This window comes from Hippocampus guttulatus, chromosome 12 (assembly GCF_054856545.1).
Source record: "Hippocampus guttulatus isolate MCC_2025c chromosome 12, RoL_Hgut_1.0, whole genome shotgun sequence".
NCBI classification, from domain to species: Eukaryota; Metazoa; Chordata; class Actinopteri; order Syngnathiformes; family Syngnathidae; genus Hippocampus; species Hippocampus guttulatus.
Window position 1 is genome coordinate 11,896,018 of NC_141272.1, and position 22,115 is coordinate 11,918,132.

The 22,115-nt window shown below is 43.4% G+C and overlaps 1 protein-coding gene across 5 annotated transcripts in view; it reads right to left on the bottom strand.

Moving 5' to 3' along the window:
• Positions 1–468: 468 nt before the first annotated feature.
• The window catches only part of schip1 (schwannomin interacting protein 1), a 237,072-nt gene continuing 215,425 nt past the window's right edge, over positions 469–22,115 (bottom strand). For 4 of the 5 annotated variants that reach the window (XM_086124988.1, XM_086124989.1, XM_086124990.1 and 1 more), the window contains 6 exons: positions 13,049–13,167; positions 12,053–12,170; positions 10,456–10,653; positions 3,842–3,965; positions 2,797–2,890; positions 469–1,384 (listed from right to left, as the gene is read on the bottom strand). In XM_086124988.1, coding sequence (XP_085981114.1) covers positions 1,333–1,384; positions 2,797–2,890; positions 3,842–3,965; positions 10,456–10,653; positions 12,053–12,170; positions 13,049–13,167 — 705 coding nt within the window. In that variant the 3' untranslated portion in view covers positions 469–1,332. Of the gene's footprint in view, positions 1,385–2,796; positions 2,891–3,841; positions 3,966–10,455; positions 10,654–12,052; positions 12,171–13,048; positions 13,168–19,780; positions 20,176–22,115 lie in introns of those variants that run through there. The other variant, XM_086124991.1, reaches the window with a different exon arrangement.

The window sequence follows — 22,115 nt, forward strand, 5'->3', positions numbered from 1 at the left end:
CCATGTTGAAAATGTTCATCCATTGGCAAAAACAACACATTAAATGCATTCAACAAAACCGATTAACAGATGCATGATGTTCGAAAATAGCCCTTTTTTTTTTCCTTTTCCAAAAGTGAATGTGAAAATTTCCTCCAGGTTTGAAACATGACATCACTCACTCCTTGCATCTTCCGGTCTCTCTCTCTGCTGACCACATGAAAGAAATCCCTTGCGTCAGACGAGTGATGCATTTGTCTGCGTTCAAGACCCAAAGAGAACGAGAGCACAAGGGCAAAACGCGGCGGTGAGCGAGTGTCAGACGACAGGAGTTTCCTGGCCTTCAACCAGTGAAACCGACTTGGGCATCACTCAGTCAGCGCACATGGAGGATGTCCCATGTGAACGCTGGCGGTAAACATTTGCGGCGAACACCTCTACTGCGAAAGAGGAAGTGTTAAGCAAATGAGAGCGCGGCAGGGGCCAGCGTATATGAAACAAAGTTTATTCTTAATTTACATATCTGTACATAAACACGTTCTTCCCTCAAATAAAGTTTCTGAACACAGCAGGATGAAAACGATATGAACGCACAGATTCTTTTCGAAAATGACTCGTGTCCGAAAAATAAAAATAAAAAATAAAAATCAACATTCACAAAATGTTGAAGAGCAATTCGAGTGAATGTATTTACCAAAAGCTACGACTCCACTACAAGGCAGGCATGTTTCCTTCACACTCTTTTAGCACCCTCAAATAAACATTTATCAGTTGAAAACTACCATTTGTGCAGAATAAAAACAGGTTGAAATACTTTACAGTCCAACTTAAAATGCTCCGAAGATAATTAGCCATCATTTTTTTCTTTAGACAGTGTTGTTTCTTTTTCTTACTTTTTTTGTTTTTTTTTTAAACCTTAAGACTGACTTTCTACTAAAGTTTTCACTATGACTTGACTTTTTTTTCCCCACAATTTTTGCATTTGACAGTAATAATTTAGCGGCGAATGTAGAAAGTTGTAAGGAAACGAGAGCAAAGCAAGGCCGATCACTGCACAGGAAGCTGGGACAGAATCCATGACAATACACAATCCCTCTCCTCTCCTCCTCCTTTTGGGGGAAGTATCACCTGGATTTAAGCAACGCAAGCAGATGAAAGATGGAGGCGGTCTTCTGTGCAGGCGATTGAGGCATTGGGGGAAGGCGGGGAAGCAGCGAAAGGAGACGAGCGGGCAAATTTGGATCAAAATGGAGGCGTCATGGTTTGGCGAGGTTCATTTTGGTTCAGGCGGTGGAGGGTTGGCAGGTGGTGGCGGTGAAGGTGGAACGGCGACAGGGGGGTGGGGACCGCATCTTATTTGGATAGGGTCTTCTCAGCCAAATGTTTCTGCTGGCTCTCAGCATGCCTGGGAGGAAGACAAAGACAAAAAATATGCTTGGTTGAAGTCCATGTGATCCAGAAGCCATCCAATCCTAAATCCAGTTGTGGGTCATTTATTCCATGGAATTGTATTTAGTGTGTTCCCTGCTTGAAAATTGTGCTTTCGGGAAGACTTCAAGATGCCGCAAGATGGCCACAAAATGGTGACCAGTGATGTGGGTCAAATTATGATACGGTGGAATTTACATTTATTCCATTCATCCATCCATTTTCCAATGCGCTTAACCCAGGCGTGGGCAAACTACGGCCCGCGGGCCGAATCCGGCCCGTTGGTCTTTTTAATCCGGCCCGCCGAAGGTTGGTCCACAATTAAGGTTCGATGTGAATGATTGCATTCATTTCAATTGGACTTGTAATGACAGGCATTTCACCGCCAGGTGGCGCACTGACTTGAAGTTGCAGAACACGGGGGGTGCGGGGCAATCTTTTCGACCACCTAGTACCTCTGTATCGCTCTACTTCTACTGGTCTGATCACAACCCATCTGCAGCGATGCACAGGCTAAAATAGGTCATCAACAACACTTTTGTCATTTAAAAAAAGTATATTAATACCGTACTTTCATGCTTTTGTTCTGTTGATGTTTGATATGGACTGTCAACAAATGCAGTTTTTTTTAATGTACCATAGCTCGTGCTGACCTGGCCCTTCTGTCAAATTTTAAAAATCAATGCGGCCCCCGAGCCCAAAAGTTTGCCCACCCCTGGCTTAACCTCACAAGGTTCATTGGGCGTGCTGGTGTCTATCCCAGCTGTCTTCAGGCTATAGGCAGTTGCCAGTCAACCACAGGACACACATAGACAAACAGCCACCAGTGCTCACAATCACACCTGGGTACAATTTAGAGTGCTCCATTAACCCTTTAATGCCTGACCCATCAAGGAACAGCCAGAGAAATTGGATTTTTGAGAACTGAGATGTTTATTAACCCTTATAACAAAATCCACAAAAATAATTTTGCCATATTATTTTGTTTTAGATATATGTTGCATCACATTTATAAGCATTATGTAGATTACATCAAAAACTGAAAATTTGGGGAAAATCATATTTTAAACCTGCAGTATCAAATTTGATACAGATGATTTAATGTACTATAAATAATGAGTTACATAATGAAACAGCATGTATCAAATATGAGACGAATGGCATTATAGGGTTAACCTGCCACGCATGTTTTTGGAATGTGGGAAGAAACCGGAGTAGCCGGAGAAAACCCACGCAGGGGAGAACATGCAAACTCCACTAACCAGTCGACCACCGGGCTGGCCTACATTCATTCCTGACGGAGCAAAACCCGAACCCGAAACAAACCTAAACCGTAATAACAACCACAAAGCTCAATGTTAATCATTCGGATCAATAAAGGTCCCTCACCTGGTGAGATCCTCGATGTCGACCAGCATAGCATCTTGTTCCATGTGACGCTCATCTCTGACCACCAGCAGCTGGACTAACTCTTCGTTCAGACCTACACAGCACAGACAAGATGAGAAAGAGTCAACACCAGATACATGATACATCCATATAGCGTAGGACACTGGAGTTTTTCCAAGCTGACTTTATAGAGGGATTGCCAGAACATAGCTGCGTCATGGCTTCAAACTACTCGTGACTGTTTATTCATTCATTACTCTTTTTTTATGGTATTATCAATAGCATAAACACTTCTGAAAATATTTGACAGTGACAGCAATATAATGTGATAACTTTAAGATGACTAAGATCCATGTACAAATGTTGTTATTGATTCTCATTTAAAACAATAACAAATAGATCAAAACAACACGAAAAAAAAATTCACTGCCCGCAAGGACGTCAACTGCAGGCAGTGCTGTTGTGTCAAACCACATGTTTCAGGTACTGATCCCTGAGGAACCCCAGCAAAAGAATGTGCTTTGGCAGTGCCAAACTAGCTCACAGTTTTGGACTTGTGGGGACTTTTCTTGGTTTTTATTTTTATTTATTTATTTTTTTGTGTGCACGGTGCGAGATTATTTCCTGCAAAGTTGAAAGGTGAATGGCTTCAGTGACACTAAATTCTACATTGTAAAAAAACCACGATAAACAGTCGAAGTTGTTTCTACAAAGTACTTATATCTTGGTGGACAATACACGGAAACATTCTGCAAATTCATTTCTTTGGTGTGAAATACAGGAATGCCAATTTTCACAAGAGCAAAGCTAAAAATATCTTGCTGGACACTACTACATAAAATTTTTGTTAAAGTTTGTTGCCTTGAAATTTTGAGTTCAACTTTTTTTTTTTTAACAGAGTAGGACAAAGAAAACACACAAAAAAATAACAAAAAAACTGCTTAAGATGCGTGACACATTTGAGTGTTCCTGCAAATAAAAGAATTTAGAGATACAGTAGTGTGTTTTACTGCACAGTGTATGAAGGGAGCACGCGTCAACTCACTCTCGATCTGGGAGTGCAGATCGTTGACGATAACCTGGAGTTGCCCCAGCGTCATGTCCCTCAGGTCGGCGGGCTTCAGGCTTCTTTTCATGAGACATTCACTGATGTGAGGCATGTGTGGGAGCTGCCGGACAAACCAAAGAACGGGCTAAATACAAAAGACAAGTTTCCAAAACATGACACATTGTTTCTGTTTCTGACCAACACATAAGTTGAACGGAAACAGTTCAAAATCTTAAATTTGACTTGATATTCAGATATGATGGTTTTATGTGCGTGGGCGGAACAGTGTCGAGGTAGAACATTTGCCGCACAGTCCTGAAATTGCAGGTCCACTTCCCAAAGAATGTTTATAAGGATAATTGAGGCTGGCAACCGGTTCAGGGTGTCCCCCGCCAACTGCCCAAAGACAGCTGGGATGGGTTCCAGCACCCCCCGCGACCCTTGTGACGATAAGCGGATCGGAAAATGGATGGATTGGACAGCGTAGGGTAAAAAGAAAACACCAGTAAACACAGAATATAACATCTGAGTGACGGGATATGAATTTTCAAGCCGCTGCACTAAATGATGCTACATTAATAAATGCCAATATTCCGTATTTGCCAATATCCCAGGTAAAAATGGCTGCAAATGGGGGAAGAATCGTTTATTTCGAATCAGATTTGCTTCTTATGAAGCAGGTCGCAATATGTGCCATGTGAGAAACGTCTTCGGAAGAAAAATGAGGAGCAAATGAACTCAACGACACTGTCATGTTAGAAGTGAGCACTAGAGGGAACCAGAGCCTTTAAAAAACCCAAGCTATTATCAGCTGTTTTAATACTGTATACAGGTACTTATTGTGTCCAAACATGATTGAAATCTTTTGCGCTTCCTTTCATGGGAAAATGATTTGTGAGCTCATCTACTCAGCAGTTGTTGCATGTTTTCAATTGGTAACAATAAAAGTCACGGGAGCTGACACAGCCTGCATCATTTCTAGTTCTCCCTCCCATCCCCCCGTGAGAGCAGCTAAATAACCACACTGGTCATATTTGCACGGCCACGGCCGCTCACTAGTTTCCCGGCAACCTTTCACTTTCACATTTTCACGGTGTCAGTTTCGCTTCAGAGTGCTTTACAGTCGTCATGTCATACAATAAAAACACACGAGTGGGCGATGTGGAGGAATGTTAGTTCTATCTAAGATTCAATCTGTTGATCAACCGTGCAAGTTTCTGTCACAAGATTATATCGTGGAATGAGTGACAGCTCAAATGCCAGTAAATCAACCAGTGACAATGAGTCAAAGCCACAGTGAGGAACTATCAGGACACGGTCTTGACTCTCACTGGGTCGAGCAACTAAAACACACGTTTGGAGTGCTGCATTTGTGACATTTGTTTGTGAGTGAGCAGGTTACTACCTGGTTCATTACAGATGAAAACTGGCTGAAAATAACAATGTCATATTTCTTAAAATATAATATAATGTTATGTGATGAACAGTGGACAATTGATAGAAATAAATGTCTTTTTTTTCCAGAAAAAGAGAGAATAAAGTTGTGATTTTCAGACTTCATTTGAAATTTCCAAGAAAAAAGGAAAGAAAAATAAAGCCCTACTGCAATCTTCCATCCGATGTTTCATCGATAAAACAAATGAGAATTGTATTTAAAATAAAGGAAAACTTCTTATTTTACATGACTACTAATCCAAGAAATCTCATTTTTAATCCAAAAAGTCAGAATTCCAGAGATAAAATTGTAATTTTATCAGAATGCATTTGTAATATTAAATGAAAAACGATCAGAAAGAAAAAGAAGATTGTCGGGTTATGAGAATCTAAGTATGTCTGTGTAAAGACCATTTGGACTTTTTCCTGCAAACAAACTGACATATTCTTTCAGTTGATTATTTTTATGTCCCCTCTCGAAGATTATATATATATATATATTTTTTTTTAAATCCTCGTCTCACCCCTGGGTGGTGTCCGTCCCTCATTCAGCTCGGGTCCTCTACCAGAGGCCAGGAAGCTTGAGGGTTCTGCGCAGTATCCTTGCTGTTCCCAGCACTGTACATTTCTGGACTGAGATGTCCGATGTTGTTCCCGGGATCTGTTGCAACCACTCATCTAGTGTGGGGGTCACTGCCCCGAGTGCTCCAACCACCACAGGCACGACTGTCACCTTTACCTTCCAGGCTCGCTCCAGCTCCTCTCTGAGCCCTTGGTATTTCTCAAGTTTCTCGTGTTCCTTCTTTCTGATGTTTCCATCACTTGGGACCGCTACATCCACTACAACGACTTCCTCTGCCCTTTATCTATGATCACGATATCTGGTTGGTTTGCCATTACCATCTTGTCAGTCTGGACCTGGAAGTCCCACAGGATCTTCGCTCTGTCATTCTCCACCACCTTCGGAGGTGTTTCCCATTTTGACCTTGGGGTCAAAATGGGAATGAAATGACCAAAATGACCAGATGTTTCGGTAGACTATGCCAGCCACCTGGTTATGGCGTTCCATGTAGGCTTTCCCTGCCAGCATCTTACACCCTGCAGTTATGTGTTGGATCGTCTCAGGTGCCTCTTTGCACAACCTACACCTTGGGTCTTGTCTGGTGTGGTATATCTGGGCCTCAATGGCTCTGGTGCTCAGGGCCTGCTCCTGAGCAGCCAGGATGAGTGCCTCTGTGCTGTCCTTCAGGCCAGCCCTCTCTAGCCACTGATAGGACTTCTTGAGATCAGCCACTTCAGTTATGGTCCGGTGGTACATACCGTGTAGTGGCTTGTCCTCCCATGATGGTCCCTCTTCCAGCATCTCATCCTCTGTTCCCCATTGTCTGAGACATTCTCCGAGTACGTCATCCGTTGGAGCCTTCTCCTTGATGTATTCATGGAGCTTGGATGTTTCATCCTGGACAGTGGCTCTCACACTCACTAGTTCCTGGCCTCCTTCCTTTCGGCTTGCGTACAGTCTCAGGGTGCTGGATTTGGGACGGAACCCTCCATGCATGGTTAGGAGCTTTCGGGTCTTAACGTCCGTGGTCTGAATCTCTTCCTTTGGCCACCTTATTATTCCTGCAGGGTATCTGATCACTGGCAGGGCATAGCTGGTATGTCGGGACCTGCAGTCTTGTACGACTGTTCTGTCAACCAGGAGCTGATGTTTGGCTCCTCTGGTATCTCTACCAATGCCCTTCTGTGCTTCGCTCATGTATTGATCCATGTGTCCACTTATCTTAGCCGCAATGATGCCTGACATGAGCTTCCATGTTGTGGAGAGACAGGTTATTGGTCGATAGTTGGATGGGACTGCACCCTTTGAGGGATCCTTCATGATCAGGATCGTTCGCCCTTCAGTTAGCCATCGTGGGTGAGTCCCATCCCTCAGCAGCTGGTTCATTAGTGCTGCTAGGCGCTCATGGAGTGCTGTGAGTTTCTTTAGCCAGTAGGTGTGGACCATGCCCGGACCTGGTGCTGTCCAGTTCTTCATATCTGAGACTCTTTCCTGTATGTCTGCCACTGTTATGGTAACTGGGTTCTGTTCAGGGACTGTGCTCCTCTCTCAGGGTCACCAGCCATTGTGCACTGCTGTTATGTGCAACCTCCATATGCCTTTCCAGTACCTTTCAGTTTCCAGTCTTGGTGGGTCAGCTCTGTTGTTAGGACCCTGCCACTGAGCGTACACTTTCGCAGGTTGTGTTGCGAACAGCCTGTTTATTCGTCTGGCCTCATTCTCTTTCGTGTACCGCTTTAGGCGGCTGGACAGGGCTTGGAGCCTTTGTTTGGCAGTTTCGAGTGCTTCAGGTATGGTCATCTGGATGTACCTCTCGGGTATCGACCTTTTCATCACACCTCTCTGGGCCTCCGTCAATTGACTCACATCTTTCCGAGCCGCCTTGATCTTAGCCTCCAACCGTCTTTTCCATGGTGGGTAACCTATCTCATGGTTCCATGGTTGCTCTTATAGCCAAGCATCTCTAGGATCAGTGATGCTGAAGCGTATATCAGCTCATTGGTTTCCGTGATCGTTACGGTAGGGATCGCCCTCAGTGCTGCATTCACACTTTCCATGAGACTTTCAGGTGGTACTTCACATAGCCGTTGTAATCGGTTTCTAGGTTGCCCAGCTTTCATTCTCGCCATGATCTTAGCTTTCAGGTCAGTTGTTACCTCGCTCAGCATTTCATTCATTGGGGCTAGCCTCCCAATCTCATCATCTGCATTCATTGGGTGAGTCCCATCCTCAAAGGGTGCAGTCCCATCCAACTATCGCTTGCCTCCCAATCTCTGGTATGACCTCCTCCTCTGATCTGGCAGCCTGGGGCTCTTCACCATGGAACCTGCGTTGTACCTCATCAATCTCAAGTTGTGACAGTAGTTGCCGTTTGTGGATGTTGGAACACTGAGCTACTAGTTGTTTAGTGGTCAACCGTGACTGTGGGTTTCGAAGTAACCATTATCCCACATTCTTTGCATGTAACCCCTCTGACTAGGGTTGCTTGAGCCATGTTATCGCATCTCGCCCATCTCCGCTTTGTTCCAGTAGCCCATTTTTCATCAAGGTGCTCTGGTTCCCCAGCACCTGACGCAGACCTTGTTTGGCCGGGCGACGTCTGAGCCGGCATGTCATTCGTTTTCTTGTCTCTCATCATTGTATGAGGTAGGCATTAGCGTGAAGGATCTTGCCCAAGGACCCACACTGGATGGTGTTATGTGCTCATTTTTTTGCCCCAAGCGGGATTCGAACCACCGTCTCCCATACGCCAAACTGATGCCTTACCAACTGAGCTATCCAGCCGCGTTTTATATATATATATATATATATATATATATATATATATATATATATATATATATATATGTATATGTATATATATATATATATATATATATATATGTATATATATATATACATATATATATATATATATAAATTTAACTTGAATTGTACAGGTCATAGGTCACAGTAATGGGAGAATGTCTTTTTCTTTTACATTGAAAAAAACCCAACTGGCATTTGAACAGCAGGTGTGTCCACTTTCTATCCACTCTGCATTCCAGTTTGATGGATTTGTTTTTATTGAGTGCGTGTTGCAGGCATCCGTGGCCTTAATTCACTTTAAGATTCTTTGTGTGTTCAGTGGAGATGTGACAACGATGCTCTCTGACTGTTGAGCACTGCTCCGTTCATCACCACACCAGTCAATGCTTTCCGCTGGATGAATTATGGATGCAGCGGGGCCTGAACTCCCTCCACTTCCCTGAATAAATAAAGCCTGCAAATCCGTATGGAAATACGACCTGTGCACATATGACGATGCCGTTGCTGTGCGTGTGTGTATATGTGTGTGTGTTACTTCGGGAGGCAGCAAGCCAGCAAAACAAAAATAAGAAAAAAAAGAATGAAATAATGATGAACATGAGAGGTCTTACTTCCTCTAAATGTAGACTTTCTGTGACATAGTCAAAACACGGAAAAAGCCTGTTCCGATTAAACACCCATGGGCCACAATATTAGGTACAGACGCTCAATTCAATGATGTTCAGTTTGGATTGAAACCTTCTGAAGAGGTTTGATGTGGGTTAGTTTGCAGCGGTGCAGAAATTCGCTTTCATCTAACAGTAACCAAGACATAAGGAACAAGGTTAAAATATTACACGAGCAAAGCATTGCTTTAGATTAATTGATGAAATAATTTAAATAAATATAAAGTACCGTGGCTATTCGCCGAGGGGGAGAGACTGGGCTGGCCCACAAACAGCGTAAACCTGCAAATAACTGATGAACTTGAAATGCATTGCAGGGGAAAAAAATATTATAATAGTTTTTTATAAATCCCTAACAATTCCTTAAATGATGCTTATAAACCTCCAATCTGCACATTTCACGAAAAACAAACGTAACACTCACAGCAAAAAACAAAAACCAAAAAACCCCCCCGAAAAAAGTAAAAATCCAGGAATGGGTGAATGTACAGGTGCCAGAAGGAAATACAAAATTCAATTCCTAAATACCGTATTTTCCGCACTAAAAGACACGCCTAAAAACCTTCCATTTTCTTAAAAGCTCACAGCGCGCCTTAAAATCCGATGCACCTTGTGTATGGTCATTACGGTAATATTTCGACCCCAAAATGGCCCCTTGCTCGAGGCATGCTGACAACGCAGAGTTCAAACTTAAGGCGATCGGTTACGCAGGTGAACACGGAAATAGAGCAGCGGCAAGAGAGTTCAACGTGAACGAGTCAATGTTAGAACTTGCTGTTGGTTAAGTCAACTGTGTCGCTGCTTTATTAAATACGTTTTACTGACATCTCATCGTTCTGTTGGCGTTTCCTTGAGCGTAGCTCCATCTAGTGGAGGCATGTATGAGCACCCAATGTCTGAAAAAAATTACAAAATAGGCCATTCAATGAGGGTGCGCCTCATAATCCTGTGAGCCTTTTAGTGTGGAATATATGGTGTGCACAAAGGAGAATCTTCAAGCACCAAAATCCACATACCTCTCTAAGAGACTCACACAAAGTCAAGCCTCGCATTGTTTGTATTTTATTGACCGTATATCCACAGAGGTAATCCGCAATATCTGTATATAACTCCGAAAACGCTAAAAGTAGCATGCCACTCACCAGATCGACCACGGGCGACTTTTTGCGGTTCTGTTTCTCCACCTCCACCTGCATCTTAGCCATGGGTTTGGCCATGGCCAGCGCCAGCTTGGCCTCCGCCTGGAGCTTCTTCTGCCGACTCAGGAAGTCCATGTCCTCCAGGGACTCGGAATCCTCCTCAGTGGTGTCCCGGTCCGAGTAGGATGAACTCTGCTTGGACTGCGCCGGAGAGCGTCAGGCGGGGGAAAAGAAGAGAGAAAAAGAAACGTCCAGGATTTATATTCTGCACTTGTGGTGTACGGTTGTTTTATCTGTCCTCCTGTATGTGCCGAAAGCCTGCACCGATGAGAGGTGAAACAATCGCACAATATCAACAATCAGTCTGGTTGTTGTCCCCATTTTTGCCACTGACCAAAGATGTCAAAGGCCCGCGTCTTATAAGATTGTCCAATACGATGATCCTTCTGTCTGAAGCGTGATAAGAGTAGGTTCGTAATGGGGTCCGAAACGAGTTGGCCTGACAGGATTAAATATTCAACGTCATTTGATTACGATGCTCCCTCCTCCGTTCTTTTTTGGAAACAGTTTTCAGACACATTGGCGCATATCTGGTAGTGTCTGTTTATTTTATTTATTTATTTATTCATTTTTTGAGAGATCATGTGTGATCACACGAGATTTGGGACTCGGAGGACTTGGTTCGATATCGGTGGTGGCAGAGAGTCTGTATGTGGTGTGTTGAGATTATCAAAGCACACCAAACCCAGTTTGGCTGAACAGTTTAGAAAAATAATCTGATTGCAAGCCCTGCCCCCCATCAATCTTCCCATGTATTTTTTTTTTAACACACACATGCAATAAACCAATGTGAGTTATGAATGACTGACTTATGTTTGTGTCACACTTATATGGTCGAATTTTAATGAAGCTGCTTGAAAGGCAAAGTGTTGAATAAATTAGAAACTCTTCGTAGAGTTGTCGAGAAGTAAATTACCTTTCACAATAATTAAAGCATCATTTGACTTTATTTTAGTTGAACCCTAACCTATAAGACCAAGACCTTTTATAAACAATATCTTACATACAGATAATAATAATTACAGATGAATTTATTGCTTGTACATGGTAAGAGGACCTTGAAAAAAAATATTAACCCTTTCAGGGACAGTGGTTACTACAGTGGACAGTTTATCAGGGTCTCAGGTGACAGGTTATCATTATTTGGGCATGAAAGGATTGAATTGCAATTGCAATCCTGAGGATAAAAATGGCACCGAAATTATTTTTCTCAATTGTTCAGCTGGAATATTTGCTGACTTTTCTGTTCTGTGCCTTTCCATACAAACGCCACTGACTTCACATGGTTGGTAATTGCTGTACATCAACAGAAGAGGAAGGATGAGCATTTCCCTCTCTTTGTGCTAACTGTGTTTCAGGATGACAGAAGCTTAATGTGTCCAGCCATCCGTGGGCTGGCTGAGAGGATTCCAATTCATTCCTCATTTGCAGCCCGGGAATTGGTTAACGGGCTAGAAAACCCGAGCGCACACATCCATATGGCCGCTAACCCCAAGAGACCGACTGATCCCGGTCAAGTTTGGGGTCAAGGTGAGCCTACCATGGGGGACAGAGGCGTGTCCAGGCTGGTCTCCGTCTTGCTGTCGTCCGCATCGCTGTCCTTGTCGCTGCCGCTGTCGTTGACGAAGCAGATCTGTAGGTTCATGCCGCTCTGGAGCCTGCAGGAAGGAGGGAAGCACGGCGAGAGAGAGATTCTATTCAATACGACTCTCTCTCAATACGCTCTCGGCGCGGTGCAGTAAAAATGACTGAACACAAAATCTATTACTGAACACATAAACATGAAATTAAAATTGTACCTAAGTAACAAAAAACCTGTGAAAAACAGAACCGGTCTTAATTTTTAAATGCACACATACTGAGCTTAAAAGTCAAATACTGTACAACAGAACTGTAATTAGGCAGTCATTATTTTTTGGACCATGAGAGGGAGCCTGCCGACCACACATTGAAAATCACTGCTGCTGAGGATGACGCTCTACCAGGAACCTTCAGAATGGTGCATTAAGTATTGTGTTATGTGATGTAAAAACATCAGCAACAGATTTTCATTGCGAATACCTGAACCCAACCGCTTACAATCTTTTGCCACGTTCTTATGTCCCAAGATATCCATTCAACAAATCAAAACTTCACCTCAAAATTGAATCATTTGAAGTTAACAGTAATTTCACAGCTAGAAATCGATGGATGGACGTGTGTCAACATCTGACAATAACAAAATGACAAACATATTAAATTGGAAAGCTGCTGTGATTGTAATTCACAACACTGCCTCGTTGTGGGATTGGGCCCTGTTGTCATACATTTTAGATGAGGGTGATTCATTGAAATCAAAGGACATTAAGTTTCACTGAAGTATTCATACCATCAGTTCCAGGAAGGCAGGAGGAGTGACCAGAATGCATGTGTACTGTATGTGTGTGTGTGTGTTTTTGGAAGTGACGATCAAAAAGTGCATTTCCCATCTGCCTTAATCCTGTCTGTTTTTACGGCTGTCTTTTACCTGTCAATAATGGAATGACAGTAACGTTACCGTGACGAAAGGCTAGGCTTGCCGCTCTTGCTGCAGCTAGTGTAGATGCCAGGCCCATCGTCGAAGAAACTGCCCAGGGCCAACTTCTGCCTAATAGACTCCCTCTCATTCTTTTGGGCCTGAAACACAAGAGAAAACAACTTTTTTTAAGAACCTCACGTTGTCATGGCAGCTATAACTTTATTTTTAGGCCGTGACACAATTTTTCGCTTTCTTACATGGCCGGTGTATTTATAGCAGCGGCCTCTTAATTTGCACTGAGAGGCTGGGTGTCATTTTAACAAGGTGTGAAACAAAGTGTGGACTCAGCTGAACCAGCGAAAAGTGTGAATTTGATTCAGAATGACCTCGGAAATATTAGACAGGACATTTTCACACATAGGTGGTGCTGTTGCATCAAAGAACACACAGCCATTCATATAAACTGCACAGCACCAAGTTTACATGAGGTAACTTCGAATACCAGTTTGGGTCATGTGGTAAACATACAATATTAGCAGGCTTTCATAAATATCCTTTACCTTCATTCATTTGTGATCCAGCACTTAGATCATATAGGACTAGATCTCTCTCACACACACACACACACACACACACACACACACACACACACGCATGAGCGTGTGTGTGCATGTGTGTGAGTATGTGCAATAGGGCAGCCCGGTGGACCAGTGGTTAGCGCGTCGACCTCACAGTGCAGAGGTACCGGGTTCGATTCCTGCTCCGGCCTCCCTGTGTGGAGTTTGTATGTTCTCCTGAGTGGGTTTTCTCCGGGTACTGCGGTTTCCTCCCACATTCCAAAATCATGCATGGCAGGCCGAATGAATACTCTAAATAGTCCCGAGGTGTGAGTGTGAGCGCAGATGGTTTTTCGTCGAAGTGTGCCCTGCGATTGGCTGGCAAGCAGTTCAGGGTGTCCCCCGCCTACTGCCCGAAGACAGCTGGCATCGGCTCCAGCATGACAAGCGACCCTTGTGAGGATAAAGTGGATCCGAAAATGGATGGATGGTTATATGCGCAATATGGCGCAGGAATTTCTCATCAAGCAAAACTCGATTAAGGTTGAGGAGAATATGTGTCAGTCAATCCACTTTACAGCAATGCTCAAATAACCATCAGATCCCATCACAAAGTGAAGGCAGGCGTGAAGAGGCCCATAGTTTATGTTGCAATCAAATGCTTGACATCAAGATGCAATTCATAAAAACCCACTAAAGCCAACAATTAACTCACGCTTGAGACAATGCTGCCATGAATCTATTAGCAAACAATACATGCATAAGGCACCGCCAGTGCTGCAAAGTCAAGTGGAAAAAATCCGAGATGAATAACTGCTGGTCTTTAGACACACTTAGTCATTCACTTAAGTCATTACTTTAATAATTAAGATACTCTGTAGTTCCAGTGAACGGTGCATTGCATGTGTTTAGACCAAGGATGGGCAACTTGCTGGAGATGGCACACATTTTTGTGAGCACTACCACATTGGACCTTTGGTCTGTTTTTTTCTTAAATAACGTACATCCCAGGATGCACATAACTAATTCCATATTGAAAGGCTTGTAGAAAAAAATCTCTTCAACAACAAAGGGTTTGAGGCAACAAACAATGTTAATAACTACGTAGTGTTGATTATATTTTTTTTCCCAGTGCAGAAGGCTCTCATGCATAAAAATTACCATTCAAACGAACTGTCAACGGTTCTTGTGGAGAAAACAATTCCTGTTGTGTACTTTTAATTTGAAAGCTTGGCAGCATCTGTATATTTCACACATTAAGTTCCCAGCACACATTCAATGCTGGATTTTTGCCGTCAGGACATCACTCATCATCGTTTCTGTGTGTTTATGTCTTTGAATTGCCTAGCCCTGGTTTAGATGATGGCTTCCTTTTCAACAAACCTTTTCAATTTTAAAACAGCCAAAAGTGACTAAAGCATTTAAATACCACCTGATTTAATTTCAAAGTCACTCCAGAATGTTCTTTCGGCTCAGGAAAAATATTGTCAGAGGAACACAAATCTGCATGTCAATGAGTGAGCCTGAAAAAGTTTCACATGGCTCAGAGGTCATGTTTGCGCCTCACACCTGCTGGACAAAAGAACTTCCTGTCTTTGTCTAAACATCATCTGCTCTGTTTGTGCGCTTGGGTGGGCCGGGTGAGGGAAAACAGATGTCGTAAAGTATTTACGGAGGTGTGGAATACAACGCTGTGGGGCCTCGTTGCCAATTGGGAAGCCGACACGCGCCGCTGCTTGTTTTGCTTCTGCACTCATCAACCGGCTTGCCTTAATGCGGCGTGTCGAACTTTACATAAACTGCCGTGGAAGTACACCAGCGTATGGAATTGCAAAGTAATCAAATGAACACAGCATATCGGTGCTTTGTCTTTCCTACCGTGAGTTTACAACACCTGTGCTCACTCAATCTCATCATGGCAGTTAAAATGCGAGTGTAACCTTTCCTGTCATTTTTTTCCCCACTGGCGGTAGATTTGCAGCAATCGCATAAAATCCCCAAATTGTCTTGGAGTGGCTCCCTTTTTGCCGAAGAATGATGAGATGGAAAATTACGGAGGCCATTGAATTAACATTTCAATGTGGGCGAGAGGCGAGAGAGGATAATAGTGACAGCCCTAACGACCTCCTTCATCCTCGAGCATCCCAAAGGGTCCAAATTAGATTGGGGAGGAACACAATCAAGCTAATGTGTGTTTTCCACAAATTGACAAAGTGAAGCGAAATCCCCATTGATGGAGGTAATTCCTCCTCCTCAGCGCTGCAGTGGAACCTTTCATTTTGATGAGGAACAGCCCACTCGCTTGAGCCCCTTGAATATCCACATTTGAACGAGGGGATTTATTCCATCGTCTGTGCTAACACAGAGCACTCTGGTCCCTCTTTCTCCTTCCTCCTAATTGGTGGCTCTGATAGCCTGTAATTGTCTGGCGCTTTTGAATGTGGTGGTTTGTCCATCTAAATGCCTGCGGACTTAACGGCTGCTTTGGAAACGTTGGAAACTCAAAACCAAATGTCCTCAAGTTTCAACCATTCGGAATTCGACACAAAGTTATTTAATTTGTAGTCGCACTTATTTTTACACTTTGGTCTGACAGTTGAACTGGTTGTAGAGTTAAGAAAAGTTTCATTCTTTTCATTGCCAGTATTTCCTATGAAAGAAATATGATTATCGGATCGGCACATACAACCCTGAAATTATTGTGTTCAACCCCATGCGTTCCAATTTGCTTACTTCAGATTTAATCATCTCATTGTATCATTACCAGTACACACTGTATACCCAACAAATTGATGAATTGCTAGTTTTGAAGTCAGAAGTCAAGGATAGTTGGTTCAATTATTTTTTTACTTATTGTACAAAGGGTCACAAAAAAATCTTTAAAAATCTCAACATTGTTATTTATTACGCATGACATGTTGACAATTTTGAGAGAGATTTTAGCAAGGGTAATCACATTGGAGGCTCTATATAAGCTGTGAATGTTTGAGGTTGGGCGAGAGTCGGGGTGCACCTTGGACGTGTTGCTACTCAATCACAAGATCCATGTAAACAAATAAACATTGAGATTCAAAATGTACAGTAGGGATAGGCGAGTCCTGATACCTCATCTATCGGTATCAGGCGTATACCAGCCTTAGTTATATTTCAGGTATCGGATAGTCGTGGAGGCTGCAGATACCAGCCACCGATACTCACGGCAACAAAAAAAACCAAACAGATATCAAGTTCTAATCGGCAGTAGGTGGCGCTCTAACGTGGCAGTTTAACAAAACAGCAAATCATCCTAACGGTCATACAAACGGTTTTGTTAACAATTTCGTATCATTGTGTTCAATACAATTTTATGTATCAAAAGTACAAGAGGCATCTATACTTGATATCGGTGAGCACTCAATGAGTGAATACGCGTACTGGTATCCACTTGAAACAAAGTGGCATCAAGCACACCTAATTTAGGGTCGTCAATGACCCAAACACAAACGTGTTTGGCATATGGGGGAGAAAACCCATATAAGCAAAGGGAGAACACGCAAACCTCATAGAGGAGCCCAGAACCTCTCGGCTGTGAGGCGGACATGCAAAGCAGCTATGCTAACCGCACAGCTGTGCAGCCTGAGTTTAAAATGCATTGAAAAATAACCAAATGTAAAAATAGCCGTGCTTGTGGGGGCACAGCTCACTGGAAATGTAACATTCATTTCATGTAGTCACATTTTGACCCCCTCCAGCACTCGCTTACGCTCTCTCTCTCTCTTTTCGACCGGCACAATGGTAGCTTTTTACCCACCGAGGCCTTGCTCCCCAGTCACACACAAGCGCTAGTGTTCACATGAGGACACGCACAAGCGCACACCAGATTTTGCGAGCGCGGGCTTGACTTTGCAATGCACCTGTCCAAGTGTGTTTGGAGAAGTGATTACAGACCTAGTGATACGACCTATCAGGTAATTCACTCAAATGAGGCCCAAACAAAACCAGGTAGCCTGGCGAGACGAGCAATGTTAAATTGCCAAGCTTTTTTGTCTCTGTCATCTAACGTGTTTGAAAAATATGTGCCTTTGCATTTATAAATCGTAAACTACGTTAATTATAACCTCCTAAGATATACTTGCATGAGGCAGATGAAAACCGCCTGTCGATGTGTATGTGTATATATGAGGTCGCCTGAAATGGACAAAAAAATAAATAAACACCGCCTTCCCAGGTTGCATTTTAAATGTCGCTCTCATTGTTCTCAAAGTCATTGTCCTGTCTCTAGTCAATTTAAGAGTTAATCCCCCCTGACAGTTAACACCACTGATTGCAGCTTTCATTTTAGGTTTGTTTGATCATTATTTTTAATATTCATTTATTTAGTTATTCTCGCCTACTGCCCGAAGACAGCTGGGATAGGCTCCGGCACCTCCCACAACGATAAAGCGGATCAGAAAATGGATGGATGGATATTCATTTATTTATTTATTTCAGAATTGCATTGTTAGCAGAATTAAATGCTGTCGCCTTATCACCCACGAGCTGTCGTTTAACCACCTGTAAAAGTATGAAGACCTGAAATATGTGTGTTCTTTCTTGACATTCAATCTTTATTGTGAGGCCATTTTGGCTGGTCCACACAAGCACAATGCGAGAAATGGCTGTGTGTGTGTGCGTGCGTGCGTGCTGTTGATATTCCAAACAGTTTGACTCTGATATCGTTTCCAGAGATGACAGTGATCTGCTGCTGAGCTCACAGCTTCACAAACACACACAAAAAGTCAGTGTGTGTTTTGACTATATATGAACCGTACTCGCACACGCTCTTGCGCACTCACATGAGGCTGTTCCCCTATTCCCATTTTTCATGAACAGAACTCTAAATCCTTCGAGCAGGCGGCATTCACTCCAGGCCGAGCTCATCCTTTCTGAGATGTGTCTGTCTAAGGCAACATTCCGTGCCAGATAAGAGTCCTGCCCTTTGAACCTTTACAGTTCAGCTGCAGGTCAGCTCAAGGCTGCTCCTGCCACTCAGCACGGAAAGAACGGCTAAGCAAGGGGTACAGCGACCGTCTGAGAGAATGCGAGTGTGAATGTGTGTGTGTGTGTGTGTGTAAGAGAGATGGGGGAAGAAAAATCAGAAGAAGAATGGAGGCACAATGACAAAGGAGCAAATCCAGACAGGACAATGGCTTCCTCAAGTGAGCTTCTACTCTGGGAGAGGGTCACATGATCAAGCTTTGTGTCGGAAAAATGCTGATTCACAACTACAAAACCAAGCTACGAAGACAATGAGGTCATAGCCCGGCCACAAACATCATGCAGTCTTTGATACAGAGTAAATAAATCATACAAAAACTTAAAACCCAAAACAAACATTATAATATCATCCATCCATCCATCCATCCATTTTACGATCCGCTTATCCTCACATGGGGGGTGCTGGAGCCTATCCCAGCTGTCTTCGGGCAGTAGGCAAGGGACACCGTGAACAGGTTGCCAGCCAATCGCAGGGCATACAGAGACGAACAACCATCCGTGCTTACGCTCACACCTAGGGACAATTTTGACTGTTCAATCAGCCTGCCATGCATGTTTTTTGGAAATGTGGGAGGAAACCGGAGAACCTGGAGAAAACCCACGCAGGCCCGGGGAGAACATGCAAACTCCACACAGACAGGCGGGAGTTGGAATTGAACCCGGTACCTGCGTACTGTGAGGTCGACACGCGAACCATTATCATATCAGGTGGATGAATTCAATCATATCATATGGGAAGTGTTTACTGTTGTTGGACATATTTGCAAAAAACTACTAGCGAGTTTTCAGGCATTATGAGGTGACCAAAAACAGAAGAAACCAGTAGTCAAGTCAGGTACTACAAAACCTTCCAAATCTCACAGAGACATATTGACATAATACCTATCGTGATGATTGAACATATAATTGCTAAAATCTTAGCTAAAATGGCTTCAGCCTGAGGATGAACCCAGAATGGATAGAAAAAAAGAGCAAAAAAAAAAAGCCATAAAGGCCTCCAAAATGATTTGTATTCACATGTGACATTAGACTGCGTACGGGAGGCAGTTAAGAGGCGAAAAAGAGGATAAAAAGATTCGATCAGCAGTCAGGCTAACAACTGCTACTCAAGTCTGTGATCATTGTCATTGTTGAGTGGTCGTTCAAGTGCCAAAATGAAAAGCAGCCTCATAAACTGAACGACATCAAAACGTGTTACCTCCTTGTAGCCGTCACCGAGACAGAGGCAGGACGCGTGCCTGATGACATCATCCACGTCATTGCCTAGGTTCGAGTGATCCAGCGACTGCCTCATCTCACTCCAACCCCCCCTCCTCAGCTGTCGATCCCCTTGGCCAGCGTCACTTAGTCCAGGCTCATTGCCGAGCTTGGGTACCGTCCCGACTGACTCGCCTTGGCCATGATCGGAACATACAAAACTACTCCAATCGACTCTTACAGCTGATGTATCTTCCTGCTCGGGCTCTCTTACAAGCTGCGGGATTGTTTCTCACTGCCTGCGCTGTCTCCCGCAGGACTGTGAAAGCACAGTGGTCAGAAGTTAAAGACCTCCTTTAGACCCTCCCTGCCTTGCACGTTCTGGTCAGGACGGACGGCCTCTCACGGGAGAAAAACCTCCGTGTGTGTGTGTGTGTGTTTTTCTTTTTTACACATTGATGTGTGGGCAGCAGCTGCTTGCAGCCACATTGGAGGAAAAAAAAAAAGAGACACCTCAGCAAAGGGAATGGCCACGTGGAATGAAGATGCCAAATAAGAAGGAGGATGCTTTTATATGCTTATGTAAAAGCTATGTCCAAGTCTGGGCATAGTACAATTAAAAAGATGGATTTGTACTTAATAATAAATAAATCAAATTTAAAAATCTAAGCCAGTACCATAACGGTTTTAAGAATGCTGTACGCCGGTGCCGTGTGCACAAAATAACCACCATACTCTACCACACAACTCAACTAGCTTAATGCTAACACATAATGAGAAGCAGCATAGACGGGGCCAACAAAAAGCATCAGGGTCACACTGTTATAACGTCTTAAGAAATAGATATACGACCAGTGGAGCAACACATGTAGACAGACACTAAACAGTAGGCATCCATCCATTTTCCGATCCGCTTATCCTCACACGGGTCGCTGAGGGTGCTGGAGCCTGTCCCAGCTGTCTTCGTGCAGTAGGCGGGGGGGGGGGGGGTCACCCTGAATCGGTTGCCAGCCAATCGCAGGGCACACAGAGACGAACAACCATCCACGCTCACACTCACATCTAGGGACAATTTAGAGTGTTCCATTAACCTGCCATGCATGTTTTTGGAATGTTGAAGGAAACCGGAGTACCCATAGAAAACTCACACGGGCCCAGGAAGAACATGCAAACTTCAGTAGAAATAGCAGCGCAATTGAGTTGAAGCAAAAATGTGACAAAAAATGTTGACTTTCTTAATATTCTACTTAAAATGTCATAATGGATGCTTTTTAATGAAATACAATATTATATCAAGAGTCAGTTAGGACTAATCTCTCATCAAAAGACGGAACAATTTTTTGGTATCGTAATGTAAATGCACAGGATTCCCTTTGAAATGAAATCCCTTCAAATCTTCAACTCCTTTGTTCAGAGCTTTGAGCTGGATTATAAATCAGCGGACCAGTGGATGAATGATGACGTCTTTGCACAAAGGTTTCTTGGTTGAACCCTCCTGCATTGAGCCGCACTAGCACAATAATCGGGGAAGGAGAGCACAATGGAAGCTCAGTCCGTCTCAGACAGCCGCTAGACAGACACAGCACAGGGGGATCACGCCTGCGATTTACACTTTTTGTCCCGGCTCGCGGTGTGATGATCTCGTCACTGTGAGACATTATCGAGCCATGACTCATGTATTTCTTATGGCCGCTCACATGGAAAATTAGAAGCTCACATGACTCAGGAATCATATTGCATATTAACGCGCTAGCCCGCCACTGGTTGGTCGGTGTGATGAATCATAGCATCATTTCATAACAGGCATGAAGTCATCTCCTGAATGAATAACTGTAATAAGCAATAAGCCATGGACTACTTTCAGTGGTATTCTTTACTCGGAGCAGAGTTTTTCTGTTGAACAATCCGGGTACAAAATAAAATAAAAACCAAACTAAACCACAGCGCTATGTTGGCATTCCATACTAGCTACATGAAAGTCAGCTGCATGAAGCACTACAGTTTCAATTGCTCTAATATTGAGAAATGGATCGAAATAATGCTTATGGAAGGATTTCATTAAGACATTGACATGCCAGAGAGAGCACTGACACAAATGAAAAGGCCTGATTATCAGTTCTACTGCAATGTTAATGAAGACAAAGTGAATGATAAAGAGTGGATATCAGAAGTCTACAGACCTCTGTTCAAATGTCGTATTAATTACAGTGGTATTTAAAAACAATGAGACCAAGACGAATCATTTCCACTGTTAAGGTGTCATATAACCCGTACAATTCAATAGGGGAAAAAAAGGGGTAGCGAAATTCATTCAACGGCAATGCAGCTAACTGGGC